Genomic DNA, 19,689 nt, shown 5'->3' with positions numbered 1-19,689 from the left:
CAGACAGTCACCCAGAGGAAACCCACGCAGACACAGAGAGAACACGCCACACTCCTCACAGACAGTCACCCGGAGGAAACACACGCAGACACAGAGAGAACACGCCACACTCCTCACAGACAGTCACCCGGAGGAAACCCACGCAGACACAGAGAGAACACGCCACACTCCTCACAGACAGTCACAGCGGAGGAAACCCATGCAAACACAGAGAGAACACACCACACTCCTCACAGACAGTCACCCGGAGGAAACCCACGCAGACACAGAGAGAACACGTCACACTCTTCACAGACAGTCACCCGGAGGAAACCCACGCAGACACAGAGAGAACACCCCACACTCCTCACAGACAGTCACCCGGAGGAAACCCACGCGGACACAGGGAGAACACACCACACTCCTCACAGACAGTCACCCGGAGGAAACCCACGCAGACACAGGAAGAACACACCACACTCCTCACAGACAGTCACCCGGAGGAAACCCACACAGACACAGGAAGAACACACCACACTCCTCACAGACAGTCACCCAGAGGAAACCCACGCGAACACAGGAAGATCACACCACACTCCTCACAGACAGTCACCCGGAGGAAACCCACGCAGACACAGAGAGAACACGCCACACTCCTCACAGACAGTCACAGCGGAGGAAACCCATGCAAACACAGAGAGAACACACCACACTCCTCACAGTCACCCGGAGGAAACCCACGCAGACACAGAGAGAACACGTCACACTCCTCACAGACAGTCACCCGGAGGAAACCCACGCAGACACAGAGAGAACACACCACACTCCTCACAGACAGTCACCCAGAGGAAACCCACGCAGACACAGAGAGAACACGCCACACTCCTCACAGACAGTCACCCGGAGGAAACACACGCAGACACAGAGAGAACACGCCACACTCCTCACAGACAGTCACCCGGAGGAAACCCACGCAGACACAGAGAGAACACGCCACACTCCTCACAGACAGTCACAGCGGAGGAAACCCATGCAAACACAGAGAGAACACACCACACTCCTCACAGACAGTCACCCGGAGGAAACCCACGCAGACACAGAGAGAACACGTCACACTCTTCACAGACAGTCACCCGGAGGAAACCCACGCAGACACAGAGAGAACACCCCACACTCCTCACAGACAGTCACCCGGAGGAAACCCACGCGGACACAGGGAGAACACACCACACTCCTCACAGACAGTCACCCGGAGGAAACCCACGCAGACACAGGAAGAACACACCACACTCCTCACAGACAGTCACCCGGAGGAAACCCACGCAGACACAGAGAGAACACGTCACACTCTTCACAGACAGTCACCCGGAGGAAACCCACGCAGACACAGAGAGAACACCCCACACTCCTCACAGACAGTCACCCGGAGGAAACCCACGCGGACACAGGGAGAACACACCACACTCCTCACAGACAGTCACCCGGAGGAAACCCACGCAGACACAGGAAGAACACACCACACTCCTCACAGACAGTCATCCAGAGGAAACCCACGCAGACACATAGAGAACACACCACACTCCTCACAGACAGTCACCCGGAGGAAACCCATGCAGACACTGAGAGAACACACCACACTCCTCACAGACAGACACCCGGAGGAATCCCACGCAGACACAGGAAGAACACACCACACTCCTCACAGACAGTCACCCAGAGGAAACCCACGCGAACACAGGGAGAACACACCACACTCCTCACAGACAGTCACCCGGAGGAAACCCACACAGACACAGGAAGAACACACCACACTCCTCACAGACAGTCACAGCGGAGGAAACCCATGCAAACACAGAGAGAACACACCACACTCCTCACAGACAGTCACCCGGAGGAAACCCACGCAGACACAGGAAGAACACACCACACTCCTCACAGACAGTCACCCGGAGGAAACCCACGCAGACACAGAGAGAACACGCCACACTCCTCACAGACAGTCACCCGGAGGAAACCCACGCAGACACAGGAAGAACACCTTTAGTGCATTCAATGAATTGTTTTTTTTTTCTCCTTTCAGCAAAATGTGAGGAGGACCAAAGTTTCCATGGAACTAACAATCAGATTGATTATAAAAACAAGGAGCTGAAAACAACACACAATGTTTCTGAGACGTCATTCTCTGCTCAGGCTTTACCCCACTACATCTTTATACTGAAAATGGTTGTTTGCTTCTATATTAATGTTTAAAATCCCAGATATTGCAATTTTAAACACGTTGGCCATACAGTACACTCTAGAATCAAACTGAAGAGATGTTTCAATGCTTCATACTTTTAACAGAAGTAAAGGTATATCAGTAAATTAGTGAAGATTGTTTAAAGAAAACTTTCAGTGCTATTATATAAATCAAATGCCATCAAGTACAAGAAGCGAAATAAAAAAAATAGTAGCCTTTAACAGGTGTATATGAAAAGCACGTGTTTGTAACTGTTACAGTATAGAAGTCTGTCTCGTCTGTACGGTTTCCCCACTAAAGAATTAATTGTTCATGCTGCACATTCTTCAGTGACAGAAGTAACCTTTCTCCTTCTGTCTGGATTCGCGCAGGTATTTTAGCCAAAGGAATTCCAAAATATCATCTGTGTTCCTAGTGTGAAGTAGTGGGAGACGTTAACCAGCTCTTGGCAGCTCAGATCTCGTGCCTGAGTTCTATTAAAAGCGATACCTCCATGACCATGACTCCACGAACACAAGACGACGCGCCAGGAACTGTGTCATGCCACTCGTCGAGATAAATACCACTTCCAGCCTCTGGCTTTTCCCAGCGAGCGACTGTGCGCCTGAAGGCAGGGCTCTGCACAGCAGCACAACCCAAAGATCTGGACACACCAGCGGATAGACCTTTAGGAAAATGCGAATGCGCTCAAACATGACTTTAGTCTGTGACACTTTAGCTCTGATGTCGTATATTCAGAGTAGAATGGAATGAGGGACGTGTATAGGTTATTATTATTGATATAATTTTTTTTACTTGGAGATCCACAACTTCACTGGAGAGTGCTTCCCTCCTAAGGTTTTTTGACTTCTTTTTTTTATTATTATTATTTTCTTTCGGTGCTGTAAAAAAAGAAGCTACATCAACGGACTTCATCTAAAACACGAAACCGTGCAAAAGTCCTCTAAAGAGGAACCAAAAATACCCCCAAGGTTTAATGGACTGCGTTTTAGGTACGTTTTCTCTTACCTGAGTTTCTAAGTTGTTCTGAGTTATATCAACAATGCTTAAAATGGCTTAAAACTGTGTGATGTACCATCATTTTACACTTCCTTTATTCTAAATGTGTTGCATACTACACGTCTCAGGCTTATAGGGATAAGAACATTCAAATAAATCAACGTGTGAGTTCCCAGAATACGCACTAAGTTTGTGGGGAGCTGAAATATTTACACTCACGGCAAACCCCTGTTGTAAAGGGGAAACACACATCTACAGGATAAAACGTCCATTTTAGAAGAGATTGTTGTGGCTGATGTGTTATTGTGGGTTGTAATTAACGGAAGACCTGGAAAGCAACGTTGCTCCCTCAGTAACGGGAGCCTATTTTATTTCACACACACCCTGCAACCCATAAATTGTGGTTCTTCCTCAAGTCTTCCTCATTTTGCAAAGTGAAACCTTACTACAGAGACGTAAAGTTAAATATTCACTAATACGGTGTGCACTTAAAAGGTTATGCCTCTATGTTTCAACTCACAACAGTGACATCGTTAGCTCTTTGTTTTCATTTGTGGTTCACAGAATTTCAGCGTTAAGCAGTGTAATCGTATAACAGCGTCTGATGCCCTCTTCTCTTCCCCTGCATGCTTCATTTCCAGGGAGAATAGGCACTTATGTCAAGGTCATGTGAACTCTTACTAAGAGAGTTCTGGGAGATGGGTTTGTAGACAGAGAAACTCTAGACTCTGGAGAGAGAAGGACTTGTTTTCACTCCAGTCTTGGGAAATTTAGAGTAAGACACACACACACACACACACACTTAATCTTAATGGTTCGCTTGCTTGCATCGTCAACATCATTTCACAGTATGCATCGTCACTGTTAAAGCCATGCTTACTCTGTCCAAAATGGCACCTTTACAGTAGAAATGTAAATATTTTTGTACCTCTGAATGCACAATAAAGAAACAAATCATATTTGGTTCCAGTTAAAGACAAATCACTAGCTCCAGATAGTTTTATACACTCTCAAAATTGCACTGATTCTCCCAGCTTCTGTGTAGTGTCTTTCATGCCATTTCATTCATTATATTCATTCACTGTCTGTACGTGTTTATCCAGTTCATGGTTGTGGTGGGTCCAGAGTCTACCCGGAATCACAACACCCAGGAGGGTGCGCACACTCGGACACTCTCTCTCACACACTTGGACACTTTTGAGTCGCCAATCCACCTACACACCGCATTCCTCAGAGACAGTCACCCAGAGGAAACCCACACAGACACAGAGAGAACACACCACATTCCTCACAGACTGTCACCCAGAGGAAACCCACGCAGACACAGGGAGAACACACCACACTCCTCACAGACAGTCACCCGGAGGAAACCCACACAGACAAAGGGAGAACACACCACACTCCTCACAGACAGTCACACGGAGGAAACCCACGCAGACACAGGGAGAACACACCACACTCCTCACAGACAGTCACCCGGAGGACACCCACACAGACACAGGGAGAACACACCGCACTGCTCACAGACAGTCACCCGGAGGAAACCCACGCAGACACAGGAAGAACACACCACACTCCTCACAGACAGTCACCCGGAGGAAACCCACACAGACAAAGGGAGAACACACCACACTCCTCACAGACAGTCACACGGAGGAAACCCACGCAGACACAGGGAGAACACACCACACTCCTCACAGACAGTCACCCGGAGGACACCCACACAGACACAGGGAGAACACACCGCACTGCTCACAGACAGTCACCCGGAGGAAACCCACGCAGACACAGGGAGAACACACCACACTCCTCACAGACAGTCACCCGGAGGAAACCCACACAGACACAGGGAGAACACACCACACTCCTCACAGACAGTCATCCAGAGGAAACCCACGCAGACACATAGAGAACACACCACACTCCTCACAGACAGTCACCCGGAGGAAACCCATGCAGACACTGAGAGAACACACCACACTCCTCACAGACAGACACCCGGAGGAATCCCACGCAGACACAGAGAGAACACACCACACTCCTCACAGACAGTCACCCGGAGGAAACCCATGCAGACACTGAGAGAACACACCACACTCCTCACAGACAGTCACCCGGAGGAAACCCACACAGACACAGAGAACACACCACACTCCTCACAGACAGTCACCCAGAGGAAACCCACGCAGACACAGAGAGAACACACCACACTCCTCACAGACAGTCACCTGGAGGAAACCCACACAGACACAGAGAACACACCACACTCCTCACAGACAGTCACCCGGAGGAAACCCACGCAGACACAGGGAGAACACACCACACTCCTCACAGACAGTCACCCGGAGGAAACCCATGCAGACACAGAGAGAACACACCACACTCCTCACAGACAGTCACCCGGAGGAAATCCACGCAGACACAGAAAGAACACACCACACTCCTCACAGACAGTCACCCGGAGGAAACCCACGCAGACACAGAGAGAACACACCACACTCCTCACAGACAGTCACCCGGAGGAAATCCACGCAGACACAGAAAGAACACACCACACTTCTCACAGACAGTCACCCGGAGCGGGACTCGAACCCACAACCTCCAGGTCCCTGAAGCTGTGACAGAGACACTACCTGCTTGTCTGATTGTTTGATGAGTGATCACCCATTTCATTCTATTTAGTTATTATTATGCCCTGTGAAGGGTGTGTTCCTGCCTTGTACCAAGTGGTGCAGGGTAGGCTCTGGACCCACCACAAACCCGAAGAGGATAAACGGTTACAGACAATGAATGAATAATGAATTATCATTAATGGTACCCATAGTCTATTGTGCCAAATATAGTGCCCAAATTCATACTGCATATGTAATTTCACAATCAGTGCTCATACCTTTGCAGATGTAAATAACAACCTCATTTCCATTTTCAGGTTATTCCATCTAGAACACGCAGACACAGGATCTTCTCCTCATCAAACCATCACCGTTTTCCAAAGATGGATAACCAGGGGAACATTTCTGACCATGTGAACCAGTCTTCCTTTCTCAATCAAGATTTAAACGTGTCTGTTAGCACAAACTTTGATAGTGACAGTAATAAGATTCTGGCTGTAATTTACCTCATTGTGTTCATCCTGGGCTTGACTGGGAATACATTAGTTATCTTTGTGGTTTTGCGATACGCTAAGATGAAGACAGTAACCAACATGTACATCCTAAACCTGGCAGTAGCGGATGAGCTATACATACTGGGACTTCCTTTCCAAACCACTCACAATTTACTCACCTACTGGCCGTTTGGCAGCTTCTTGTGTCGTGTTATTATGTGGGCAGACACCATCAGCCAGTTCACCAGCACCTTTTGTTTGACAGTGATGAGTATTGACCGTTACATGGCGGTGGTTCATCCCATCCGCAGTGCAAAATGGCGGCGGCCGAATGTGGCTAAAGTTATAAACTGCATGGTGTGGGCCCTGTCCTGTATTTTGGCCCTTCCAGTCATCATTTACTCCAATGTTCAACCCGTACATAACACCTGCAACATGAGCTGGCCGAGTGCTGCGTGGTCGACCGCCTTCATTCTTTACACGACCATCTTAGGATTCTTCTGCCCTTTGTTGATCATATGCATAAGCTACCTCCTCATCGTGGTGAAGGTGAAGTCAGCCGGAGCCCGGGCCGGGCTCACAAAGCGCCGCAAGTCCGAAAGGAAAGTAACACGCATGGTGGTGATCATCGTCGTCGTGTTTGTGCTCTGCTGGCTTCCATTCTTCATCCTCAACATTATCAATATCATCATCATCCTCCCAAATATGAGCCTTGTAACTGGTATTTACTTTCTCACTGTTATCCTGACATATGTCAATAGCTGCGCCAACCCTTTGCTCTATGGCTTTCTGTCAGACAACTTTAAGCAGAGCTTTAGAAAAGTGCTCTGTGTCCAAAATTACAAAGAAGATAGCAACCCTGGGCGAGCACGCATTGAGAGCGCCAGTCAAAATGACCAGTTCCTTTCTCCAAGAATCAGTGACTCCAACAGCCGTGGAGAGAACCACCAAGTAAGTTTCTTGACTTCAGTTTTCTCACAAAGCCACTTTACAAGCTCATTAACATGGACTTTATGAATCAAGTTTCAAGGTGGTACTGGGGCACATTATGATTAACCTATATATTGTTTGCACATTTACAGTAGCCTACTGTGCTAATGTCAGAGAAGACACATCTAATTAGGCACATGTTCTTGAAATGTCATTCTTGCAGATTGAATTCTGTTCTCAGGTGATGTCTTCAGGACCGTTAAACTTTCCATTCAGATGGACATTACCTGTGGATACCTAGTAGAGCTCATACCCAGTAAACAAGAAACGTCCCTGGATGTTCAAAATAGGTCTAAAAGTAGTCTGTCCGTCAAGGACATATTTTAAACGTCAATGGACGTCCAAAATCCATCATAATAAGTTAGTTAAGTGGTGACCAATCGATAACGTCAGTGGACGTCCAAAACGCGTTTTATACAAGTAATTTATTTCGGGACCAATTAATAACGTCAATGGACGTCCAAAATACGTCTAATAGTCGTCTTTTCAACGTCTGTGTTTGGACGTCTTTTCAACTTTCATTTTCAACCTTAAGAGAACGTTGATTAGACGGCAGTCATTACGTTATTTCAACGTTGAATCAACGGCTAAATGTTTACTGGGTATGTTTCAGAGATAAAAACATATGCTTTTTGATCTAATGATAGATGAATATACAGCATTAACATACTTTAAAGTTTAAAGTAATTAGAACCTATTTTGTTTCATTCATTGTTAAGCTCAAACGACGTATTCAGTCCCTACACATTTACCTCATTGTGAGACATGTACAAGTTACACAGAGAGTAAAGTATTCTGAGTGATCGTAACGGTGATAAAAGAAAGGCTATAAGAGGGTTGTGAACAAGTGCAAATGCTTTTGTTTTGTTTTTAATATCAGGGTTTGCATTTCATCTTTGAAATTTGATTGGTTTAATCATAGTTTAATTATGGTTTAATTTGTTTGTGTGTGTGTGTGCCTGAGCACATGTGGTTTAATGAGGATGTATTACTGAGTGAATGTAGCTGACTAGTGATTTAATGTACTCTGAATATATTTAATAATGGTAAAGTACAGTTAAATATATTAAAACCATTTTGCTGCTTGTAAGGATGTTGCCTGGAGCTTAGCAAAAGTTTAAATATATATATATAGTATGTTCTGACATATCTCTTTGGGAACTATTGAGGATAATACATAAGATGGCTACAGTTTTGTAGACATCAGTTCATATTACATTCATTCTGAGATATAGGGAATAACCAGGTGATCAGACCCTCTTAGACGTGGCAGTGTACTATTAACAACGATGGTTCTACAAGGGTTCTATATAGAGTCCTCAGCACTTTAAGAACCTTTTGCATGATTAAAGGGTTCTTTGCATCATGAAAGGGTTCTTCAGACTGATGGAGAATGTGGTCTATACAGCGCCTTTTAGAGAAAGGGTTCTATACGGCACCAGAAACAGTAGTTTCTCTATTGATCAGTAGAGGAACTGGTTTTGGTCCTTTTACATAGAACCCTTACATGATGTGAAGGACTCTTTAATCATGCCAAAGGTTCTTCAAGTGTTCAGGGTTCTATATAGAACCATTTTCCTTACTAAAGGACCATTGTAGCACGCTATCTTTTTTAATTGTGTGGCTTGTACTCCGCTGATAAGACTATAGACCAGTTTCTAGAAAATTTGAGTTAATAATTTGAAGTGAGGTAATGGAGGATATTAGTTTTTTTGGATCACCATAAGCATTTAAATTCACCTCAGAGCTATTGAATAGAGATCAATAGGAGGCTCTGGTGAATGCTAGGCATTACATATATTTGGGTTACTGTGAGTATTTGGAAAAACCGCAACTACAATGTTGGTCTTTCATTGATTCTACTTTTATTTTGCAGACATTCCAGATGGAGACTGGAGGTAACGCTAAAGAGGAACTTTTACCTTCTGTGTTCAGTCAGTCGTCAATATGACGATCCCCAGCCTCAAACCACAAACTACAGAGACGAGCTGAAGTAACAATTACGGGCAGTTGTCTGACCAATGGAAATCAAGAAAACATATTTCCATTTTTCTTCTGCTCATTCTGTGATGAAACGTTTCTTAGAGCTGACTACATTTCTCCTTGTGACAAAGGGATGTCTCAGGGTGGGAAAATAAACCCTCCTTTCCCTGGAAATGAGAATTGTTTTTTAATGGAAACAAACTGAATGGGGCTTGGGAAATTTGGGAAGCTGTACAAATTGTGGATGACCTCTGACTTGCGCCTACTGAGACGATTAGGAGAGGAAATGTTGTGGTCATGGTCCAGTTGGTTGTAATGTCATGAGGATTGATGGACAGCTCTGTGTCGCCCGACATCTTAACGATCTCACACGTTCTGTAAAAGCATGTGTAGTGACTCGGTGGAGTATTAAAACCTCCTCTTGGGAAAATCAGATTCATATACGCTGAGAAAGTGACCAGAAAAAAGTCACACACAAGAATTTAACTGTCAGATTCAGCTTTATTTATTGAAGTTTTTTTTAATGCGTTTAAGCTGTGGATGTTTTTCTTTGTAGATGAATTGTAAAGTAACTGACCATTTTTCAAACGGGTTCATGCTCAGCAAAAGCATCCATAATTTGAATAGAATATAATACTGGCTTTAAAAGATACTTACTGCAAACATATTTTTTGAGAACTGACAAAATACAAACAGGAGCCAAATAAAATAACGGATCATGGAAACTATGTTTTAATTCAAAACTAGTTTCAGTTCTCAGTACCAGAACGGCAGGGGTTTCAAACGTAATGAAACAGTGCAACACTAGCACGTGCACTTGTGCGATAATATTATTTTGCACACGTTTTGATCACTAATGTGAGCGCCGTGAACTCAGGTTTAGTCTAGTTTTCAGCAGCTAAATGTATAAAATCTCACAACTGATCTGAAGTTTCATTAATGGACAATAAATGTAAAATATTTGTAACAAATAACAATAACAGCATATTATCAATAAGAGCAAAGCCTCCCTGAGCGTGCATTCTTTAACCGTTTAGACCCTGAACTAAAGTTCTGAAACTGTGTACTTGTTTCTTACACGTATTCTAAACTAAAAAGTTCTCTAGTTAGCTGAGGGGTGATATCAATCACAATGTGCCATACCCGACCCCTCCAGAACAACACGACTATTTCCAGGTTTTAGGATCGCAATTTGCTTGCATTTTGCTTATGTAGGAGAACAATAAACCACAGTTTGCTACGTATCTTAAAGCATATTTGTGCCATTTGCAACAGAGAACAGATTCATTTCAACAATGTAAAAAAAAAAGTATATTTTTAAAGTGTCACTCTCTCTAAAGCCTTCTATGAGTTGATTTTGTTATCGTCAAACAGCAATGAATAAAAGCTGTAATATAACAACTGTTTTAAGAATGTTTATCATGTCTCTGAGGATAAACACATGGTTTTTAATAAAGCAGCAACTGTACAATCATATTATTGTTCAAGATAAATAGTAAGGTTCTGCGACTTGTAAAACCTCGTCAAATTCCCTTAAGATACAGATTGTATTTGCAACGTGTATTTTGGACGTTTTAAATTTAGATTACTATCCAGTTCTAAAGTTCTTCCTAGCCTTTATAGTTCTACAGAAGTACGACTTTATCTGGTAATGCAACACAGTCTATTTTCCATGAACCTTTAAATAGAGGTAATTTGATTTTGCTGTAAACACAAGATCAGAAGAGTGTTGTTTCTTTTTAAATGACCATGGGCTGCATGTAGGATTGACTGGACAAACCAGTTAGCCAGGATTTTGCAGCAGAGTGAGCAGGCAAAAGAACAACTTCAACCTGTTGCTGAGAATGTGCCGTAGTGCATGATGTCACTGTCCCTTCTTAATGTTTAATGTATTAAAATGTAAACTGAAAAAAATCAAATTCTGAATCTCCAAGGGTTTAGATGGTTTTTCGTTGTTGTTGTTGTTGTATTTTCAAAAACAGGACCCTTCCATGTTTAATATCGAAAGATGTGCTGTATTCCTCTGAAGAATATAGAGGTGAATAAGAGGTGATATTTCATAACTTGGTATAATTCTGTGGCACAGTGTCTATCAACCATATCGTTTTTCACCATTCACTCCTCTGTCTCCCCCCAGAGTGCCCCCATATCTGAGTTGTTTACTGAATACCACAGGAAGCTGCAGGTGCCTTGGTGGAAACGCGTTCTGTGTCTTTAAGACTGCTGCTCATCCCCAAGGTCACACTGGAGGACACCTTTGTCTGAAAGGTATAGTGTAGACCATAAACAGAGCTAAGAGTCAAGGGTTCCACAATATAATGCTAAACCACAGATCACTTTCCTGATTGGTGCAAACTTTCCTCTGCTTTAAAGTAGAAGGTATCTATTAATACAAGGTCTAATTATACAAGAATACAAGCGTATCTAATAACACAAAATCTATCAGTGTGGTGGAAAACTGACTAATAATTTACACGATTTCAAATAAATGTTTCTGAAGTTACAGCTGCATTGGCTTCAACAAAAAAATAAAAGGCATTTTATCAAAAAGTCACTTTCCTGTTTAGGAACAGTCCTGAAAAAACCTACTCCAAATATGACCAGTGATCAGTGATCATCCGGTGAGTGTACACTTGATAGTATTTGATTTCTTAAACACAACACACTTATTATTAAGCTGTATTATTTTAGGTTCATGAAGTCTAGACCTCATAATCTTTGGTTGGTAATTGTTTTGTAAACATGAAGTTTAAAATACAAAGAAATGCTACACATGCTTCATGCCGGTTAGAGTCAGACATGTAGTTTACCAGGGTCTTAGTGAGATTATCCCTGGAGGGGATGGGACACCACAGGAGAAAACTGATCTTTCCCAGTAGCAGGTCTCTGAGGACACAAGCGTGGGAGAATGGAAATGACATTGTCCTCCACTTACATTTTCATTGTTATTAAATTAGTCTTCTGACCTAAGCACAGTGATGATGAAAACCCAAGCTTAGCCAGTCTGTCTTCATCATTAGACTCGGATTTACCTTGAATGACCGAGTAGAAAGGAACATTTGGCAAAACGAGTAATCACGGAAAACGTTGTATGATCCCTTTTTATCTTAATGGGAGTGGACATGGAGTTTTGGAAATGTTTCACACTCTATTTGAATTCACAGAAACAGGGAGAGAATGCTGTGAAGATACGAAAAACGAGAAGGGAATACAGCAAAATACTGTGGCATTAATGCTTAGGTACTTAGGCTAATTACAGTCACTTTTAAATTAGACTTTCGTTACTCAAAAAAGCTAAAACTATTCACTTAATATATTACTACATACAGAAACCAAAATCTAAACCAATCTTTAAAAGGAAAGCTGGATATTCGATAGTGTTTAACAGTTAAATGGTTTATATATGACCTTTGGTCCCTTCACAACAATGGCAGTGAAAAACCTGCCAAATACCAGGAAGTCCAACTCCTAGAGGCAACTCTTTGGGCAACAGGTGTCATATTGCTTCTCAGAAGCTGATTTCCATTTAAAGAGTCTCTACTAAACTACATATGCAATATTTTGGAACTGATATTCATGCTTTTGTCAATGCATTCAATATAAAGATTTAAAAATGGCACAGTTTAAGAGAAATATTTAGCGCGCCCAACGTAGTGGAAGTGTGTATTGCCTTAAACTGGTAAAATGTAACCAAACCTCACTTTATAGGAGTATGCTGTGATTTTACATTTACAAAATTACAGTGTGATTGATCATGATGTTTTACAGAGGCACAGTGTTTCTTCCATGATGATGGATGACTGAGGTTGACTCCCATATAGCTGCTGCTGCTGTATATAGGGGACATTGTGTGGGCACTAAAAGCATCGTTTTATGATTAATGTTTAAGAGTTCACGAATGAATGAATGAATGAATGTGTGGCCTGTGTGTCACCTCAAATTTTTACTACAAGGAATTAGAAGCCATGAGTGTTCTTTTAAAAGCATAGTATGTGCCTTTACTTCTCACTTGAAGGGTAAGTATTTTTTTTTAAATCATACTAGTTTAAAAACAATGTATATATATATTTTCCTGGCATTTCTAATTCATTTTTACTAATACGGGAAGACTCTGTACTAGTAATCGATTTAAAACGTTAAAATTCTAGTATTTCCTTGTTTTTTTGGAATAGATATAAAACAACTAAATGTGTAGAGGGGTATGAACAACACAGTGGTGAGAGGAAACTGTATTTTTATTTTATTATAATCTCTCACAGTAGTTTTTATGATAATTGAATTAGAATCTCTCAGTTTGTTGAATAAATATTTCAGCAAAAATGTCAATCTCATGGTGTAAGTTGATTGGATGAACATTATGATTATTATTAGGTAAATCTCAAATCAAACTCAGACGTCCTCTACAAGAAAATGGCTGCTTAGCCCTGTTTGACCTAACCCAGAGTTTCCCGGATGATTGGGCGTCTGGTTCGGTCAATTGCAGTCGATTTTTTAAATTGTATTTATTTATTCTTGGGCAAAAGCACATCACAATGACACAGATTTTAAAAATGTCTGGAAGTAGTTGCAATTTTCACAGCCAGGCATAACACTTACTCTTCAAACAGCCGTGCAAGCGAATGATGACAGAGTCTATTACTCATTCGCCAGAACCTCAGTGGAACACCAAAAAATATGGTTTTAATGTTTGCTCAGAGTGAACAAATACATCTGAATTATATTGATATGTTTCAGATAATTGCATTAGAATAAAACAAGCCCAATCAGTATATGACTACCAGTGTGTTTGTTTGTAAACAAAACATTGTACATTAGAAATGAACCATATACATTTAAAAATATGTGTGATGTGTAAAATAAGTGATAAAATTTACCTTAGGCTCAGGGAAGGTTCCCAAACATTCAAAACCAACCTTGTTCACTCAGCCTCACTGTGCAAAGTCATTGTGACATCTGACATCTTTCATTTACTTACTTCTTTTTTACTGCTGTTGTGCTAATTTCACTTTAAAACAAGTGCTTTTAGAGTGCTCTGATACTCTGTGATCAAATAAATATAACCCAGAGTAACAAGTAACTATTTTTAGTACTTAAGCATGTGAATACAGCGTATACATATGTGATAATCATGTTTTAAAGAGTGGACAATACAATAGTTTACATAACTCTACCCCTGCCCACACCCTTACACTAACATTCTCACAAATATGCACATGTCATCTGAGTGTGTAAACAGGTTTAGGTCACCATGGTGTAATATATTCCTTGTACACACACACACACACACACACACACAAACAGACACACACACACACATACAAATAAAGCACTCTCAAAACGCATAAGCACCATAAGGCCATTAACAGAACATTACCGAAGTATACTGGAGTTATTTACATAATATAATTTAATTACAGGGCGACACGGAGGTGCAGCAGGTAGGTGTCGCTGTCACACAGCTCCAGGGTCCTGGAGGTTGTGGGTTCGAATCCTGCTTCAGGTGACTGTCTGTGAGGAGTGTGGTGTGTTCTCCCTGTGTCTGCGTGGGTTTCCTCCGGGTGACTGTCTGTGAGGAGTGTGATGTGTTCTCCGTGTGTCTGCGTGGGTTTCCTCCGGGTGACTGTCTGTGAGGAGTGTGGTGTGTTCTCCCTGTGTCTGTGTGGGTTTCCTCCGGGTGACTGTCTGTGAGAAGTGTGGTGTGTGCTCCCTGTGTCTGCGTGGGTCTCCTCCAGGTGCTCCGGTATCCTCCCATGCTCCCAAAACACATGTTGGTAGTGTGTTTTTGAGCTAAAAATAAATAAATAAATAAACTTTTGATATTACTGTACCTAAAGAATGGAAGTGACAAAAATGTCAGCTTTATTTCTCTGCAGTTTGTTCTAGATACAAATGAGATCAGACAGAAAGACAGGAAACACACGTCTTCTTAAAGTTCACTAGGAATCTTAATAATTTACATCACACACACACACACACACACACACACACACTCATTTAGTCGACCAAATTAAGCTCATTTTGTCTGGTCTTATGTCTATATCTAAATGTACATATTTTACATGTAGTAATCAATATTTTAGGATCAAAAGTTTGCCTTTTCATTTTTTAAGTTGTCTGACACCACTAAAGTGTATAATTATGTTCAGCTGGCGATGGTAGTATTTAACATTGGTAAATATCTGCAGTTTAGCCACACAAAACATTACACTTTGGACAGGACAAGAGTCACAGCTTGAGAAATTTGGAGACATATTAAGTCATTAACTTGAGACTTATTAACTTGTAGACAGACATCGGTGGCCGATATATATTTTGAAAGAGACATGCAAGGCTGGGGGCTAATTTCCACAGAGTAACAATTACACCGGAAGACTTGCTCACTTATTTAGGTAAGTAAACTTCAGGCAGTGTCCAATAATAGAGATCTCCTTTGACTGACTTTTGCCATCATTTCTAATTTGGTTTCTCAAAAGTCTCAAGTTTAATGCTTTTTTTAAAACCAGATGGTGTCACAAAGCAGCTTTACAGAAACTGAGAAATAAATAACCCCCAGTGTGCAAGTACAGTGGTAACACAACTGGCTCACATGTGAGAGACCTGGGTTCGATTTCAGGTCTGATTAACCAGCCTGTGCTGCCTTGGGCAAGACTCCTAACACCGCGTTGGCCTACCTGTAATACCTGTAACCTTGTAAGTCGTTCTGGATAAGAGCGTCTGTCAAAATGCCATAAATGTAATGTAATGTACAGATGTGCATGGATGTCTTTAGTAAAGCTCTGTTCAGAATTAAAGTGAGCTGTGGACCAAATCTGGGCCACACAAAATGTGCCATAACCCCAGTCTAACCCCGACTCATGATATATGGCCAATGCAACATTTGCAAGTGACATAATTGAGCCGTAAATCCCTTAAGTAGCACAGATTTGGTCCAAATGTGTCTGTTATCTTGGTAGCTTCTTGTTGCCTGTTATAACCACAACCCAGTGGTGGACAACAAGTTGTCAAGGGGCTAGCTTGAGGAACTCCTGATTTAGTGAAACCTGCAGGTGGGGGAAGGAGTTTGGAAAGTCCATGGAGATTAACTTCTAGACAACACTCCAACAGCTCAGGAGGGGAAAGGGTCTGCTAGTGTCCAAGCTGTTTTCTGAAGTCAACTGAGGGTATGGTCAGGCATTTGAAGGAGCACTTTGGCGAACCCCTGAAACAAAGAGTCTTGCCTCTCATTCAGGAGGTAGAGATACTGTATGTCTTGGGTGCTGGATTGGCAGATGTACTACTGCAGTAGTTAGAACGCTTTTCAGTGGCAAGGCCCCTGGGGTGGATGAGATTTGCCTGGAATTGCTGAAGGCCCTTGATACTGGGGGGATGTCTTGGTTAACAGCTTCTACAGTATTTTGTGGACATTGAGGACAGTGCCTTTGGATTGGAAAACTGGACTGGTGTTTCCAACTTTTATGTACATTTTGCCCTGACCATTGAAGAACAGATCAAAGCTTCACCTTCTTCCAGATAATTGAGGCATGTGTGTTTTCTACTTGACTCTAAATGTGTAGTCCAATGATTCATAGTTAAATCTAAAGATTTCAGGTTTAGGCAGTTACAACCAAAAATGCTCCTTCTCTTCTAAATCCTCATTTTCCTCCACATTTCCATCCTTAACAATTGTGCCCACCTCAGCCGCAAGGAAAGTGAAGATTAACAAGAACACACTAATTTGTGAAAATGTGTTAAACCATCTACATTTCCACGTTGTGTTTTTGCACCAGTATAATCCATCTGTCCTTTTACATCCTGTATTTTATACCTCAGTCTCTGTTTGCTGTGCCCTGCATGATACATTTTCTCATCTCTCCTGAACCCTCCCACTCACTACCCACTACCTATAAGATGTTGGTACCTTTTATGAGGAGAAGGTTGACAAGATCAGTCAGTCCTTTCCACCAGGCCCCATCTTACTCCTCCTCCCCCCACTTCTCTGTCTTGTTTCTCTCCTTTATCCACAGATGACATATTACAGCTTCTCACATCTAACAATCCATCCACATGTCCACTAGACCCTGTACAATTAATGCTATTTTAGATGATTGCTCCAGACGGCTTTCCTTTCATCGCTGTCACCTTAAACATCTCCTTCATGTACCACCAAGAATGCCAGAGTGGTCCCCATATTGAAGAAGCCTAGACATTAGCAAATAGAGACCAGTATCTACATATTCTACGTTGTCTCGCACTCAGAACAAACTACAAGGTCCAAATCATTCTGGCGTCAAACTGCCACACTCTACATAGACTGCTCTCACTGGAGCAGGGCATCACCTGAAACTCATCACCAGCAAGACTGAGCTGCTTTACTTACCTGGAAACAAAACTCTTCACCATGATGTTGCCTTCTCCTTTGAGAAAATGCAGGTCAGTCCATCATCAGAAGCACACATCCTTGATGTAGTTGTGGATGTCCAGCTATTGTTCATGGTCATGACATGGTCATGTTGAGTTCTCCTTTACAACATCCTGAGAATAGTACCTTTTCTTTCTAGAGAGGCCACACAGGTGCTTTTTCAGTCGCTCAACATTTCAAGACTGGACTACTGCAACGTCCTTCTGGTTGTGTACCATCAGACCTTTGTAACCAATCCAGAATACAGCAGCACTTTCCCAGGGTCTCTGAACAGAGTTTCTTGCTGTCTTTAAACGCCATCTGAAGATACGTCTCTTTCAAGAGTACTTAAATAAGCACTTATCTCACACTTATTAATAGCTTAATATTGTACTTATGTCTTACTTTATTTGACAGTCAGGCAAAATGTAGTATGTGAGCATTGTGTATCTAGGTATCCATACTGTATTTGGCAGCATTTAGATTTGAGATATATTTTGGATTCTAGCCTGTACAAACCAGCTAAAGTTTTCTGAGTAAACAGCAAAGCAAATCTGTAAGCCTCTCTGGATAAGAGCATCTGCTAAATGCCCTAAATGTAATGTATGTAAGTGTAGTTTCATGTTACATAAAAGGTATGAAAAATGATTTTGTCAGTGTTAATGTTCCAGGTGTCAGATCAGTGGAACAAAAGGCTTTCCTTGTATAAACAGGATTAAAATACTGGAGACAAAACACATAGCCCTTAGGTCAGTCCCCTCATACATAATTCTCTTTCTGGTTTTCTTTATGAACTAAAAATAACAATTCAAATGAAGGTGTGATAAGTTTGATAATACATAAAATAAAACAAAAACATTATAAAAGACAAACAAACAAAAAATAAACGATGCAACAGCAGCTAAACAGCTAAATACTTTACAGTAAATCAATAAACAAAAACACTAGCATTGCAAACCTCTATGTAAATTAAATTGGATCTGGCTCTAAAAGCTCTCCAAGTACAGTATGTCTGAGAAAGCTGTGAATAGTTTTTGGAATTGGAATCATTTAAACTGCGCAGCATTAACAGGAGAGTTATGTTTGTATCTAAGGATATGGGGTATTTTGACGCCTAATTCGTCTTTCTACACAGTTTTTATTATCTTCATAGCTGCTGGTTTAAAGCTTTGAAAAATCACCCCTGTAACTTCTACGCCCAGTTTGACACATATCAAGATCATCCATTTCAGCAGTGGCAAAATCAGATAAGTGTTTTCACATAGTTTCTGACCTGCAGATGTCAGAAAAAATGCATTACAGGTAAATTATATTTCTCCTGCAGCTGCTGAAAGGAGGCAAAATCCCTTTTCAAATATAAATCTGCAACAGTGTGTTTCGCCGAGGTTCTCAACGTGACAAATGCTCCATCCAAACTAAAGGACAAAAAAATAAAGGGGGGTGGGTGTTGCTGTAATATAAAGTATAACATACATAACATAACATAGCTCCTGAGTCTGAAGTGTGACCTTAACTGTCTCCAAATACACATTATAGGCTTTTGTTCGTGCAGAGAGTTAATAATTGAAGGGATGGTTGTATTGCTTCTAAATGGATGGCAATGAATTCTTTACTATTGGAAATTTAAAGAGAAAGCTAGTTCTGCGTTAGCTAACCTTTATTCCAATTTGTCCTATATCCAGAAAATTATCCACAGTAGTTAGGAATGTTTGGGATGCTGACTTTGTGGTCTGAAACAAACAAGAGGACATCATCAGCATATAAAAAATTATATTATCCTTGGTATTATATCCGGAAATCACTCTATGAGCTTGGATAAATTCAGCAAGATGCTCAATAGCTAGTGCAAACAATAAAAATCCTGTGCTTCTATGTAGCTTGTTACATTCTTACTGTGGGCAGTGTTCTGTGACCACCAATGAAGGACCAACACAAACTGTGCAGTATGAGGATGACTTCACTGTGCTGCAACACAACCTACGTTCTCTGACTTTACATCTACAAGGTGGACCAAAG

The 19,689-nt window shown here is 41.8% G+C and overlaps 1 protein-coding gene across 2 annotated transcripts; it reads left to right on the top strand.

Moving 5' to 3' along the window:
• Positions 1 to 2,860: 2,860 nt before the first annotated feature.
• On the top strand, positions 2,861 to 11,162 carry LOC136665323 (somatostatin receptor type 5-like). Of its 2 annotated transcripts, XM_066642898.1 has the most exons (4): positions 2,861 to 3,210; positions 3,859 to 3,992; positions 6,147 to 7,274; positions 9,190 to 11,162. In XM_066642898.1, the coding sequence occupies exons 3-4, from the start codon at positions 6,213 to 6,215 to the stop codon at positions 9,262 to 9,264; spliced, it is 1,137 nt and encodes a 378-aa protein (XP_066498995.1). In that variant the 5' UTR covers positions 2,861 to 3,210; positions 3,859 to 3,992; positions 6,147 to 6,212; the 3' UTR covers positions 9,265 to 11,162. The 2 variants fall into 2 exon arrangements, with proteins under 2 accessions (XP_066498995.1, XP_066498996.1); XM_066642899.1 differs by lacking the exon at positions 3,859 to 3,992.
• Positions 11,163 to 19,689: the final 8,527 nt, after the last annotated feature.

This window comes from Hoplias malabaricus, chromosome 13, assembly GCF_029633855.1.
Source record: "Hoplias malabaricus isolate fHopMal1 chromosome 13, fHopMal1.hap1, whole genome shotgun sequence".
NCBI lineage: Eukaryota > Metazoa > Chordata > Actinopteri > Characiformes > Erythrinidae > Hoplias > Hoplias malabaricus.
The sequence above is the reverse complement of the archived record's forward strand: the minus strand, read 5'-3'. Positions and strand labels throughout refer to the sequence as shown.

Coding starts and splice junctions, on each gene's coding strand:
- LOC136665323 (XM_066642899.1), top strand. CDS start 6,213: ATGGATAACCAGGGGAACATTTCTGACCATGTGAACCAGTCTTCCTTT. Junction 7,275..9,189: donor GCCGTGGAGAGAACCACCAA/GTAAGTTTCTTG, acceptor TTTATTTTGCAG/ACATTCCAGATGGAGACTGG.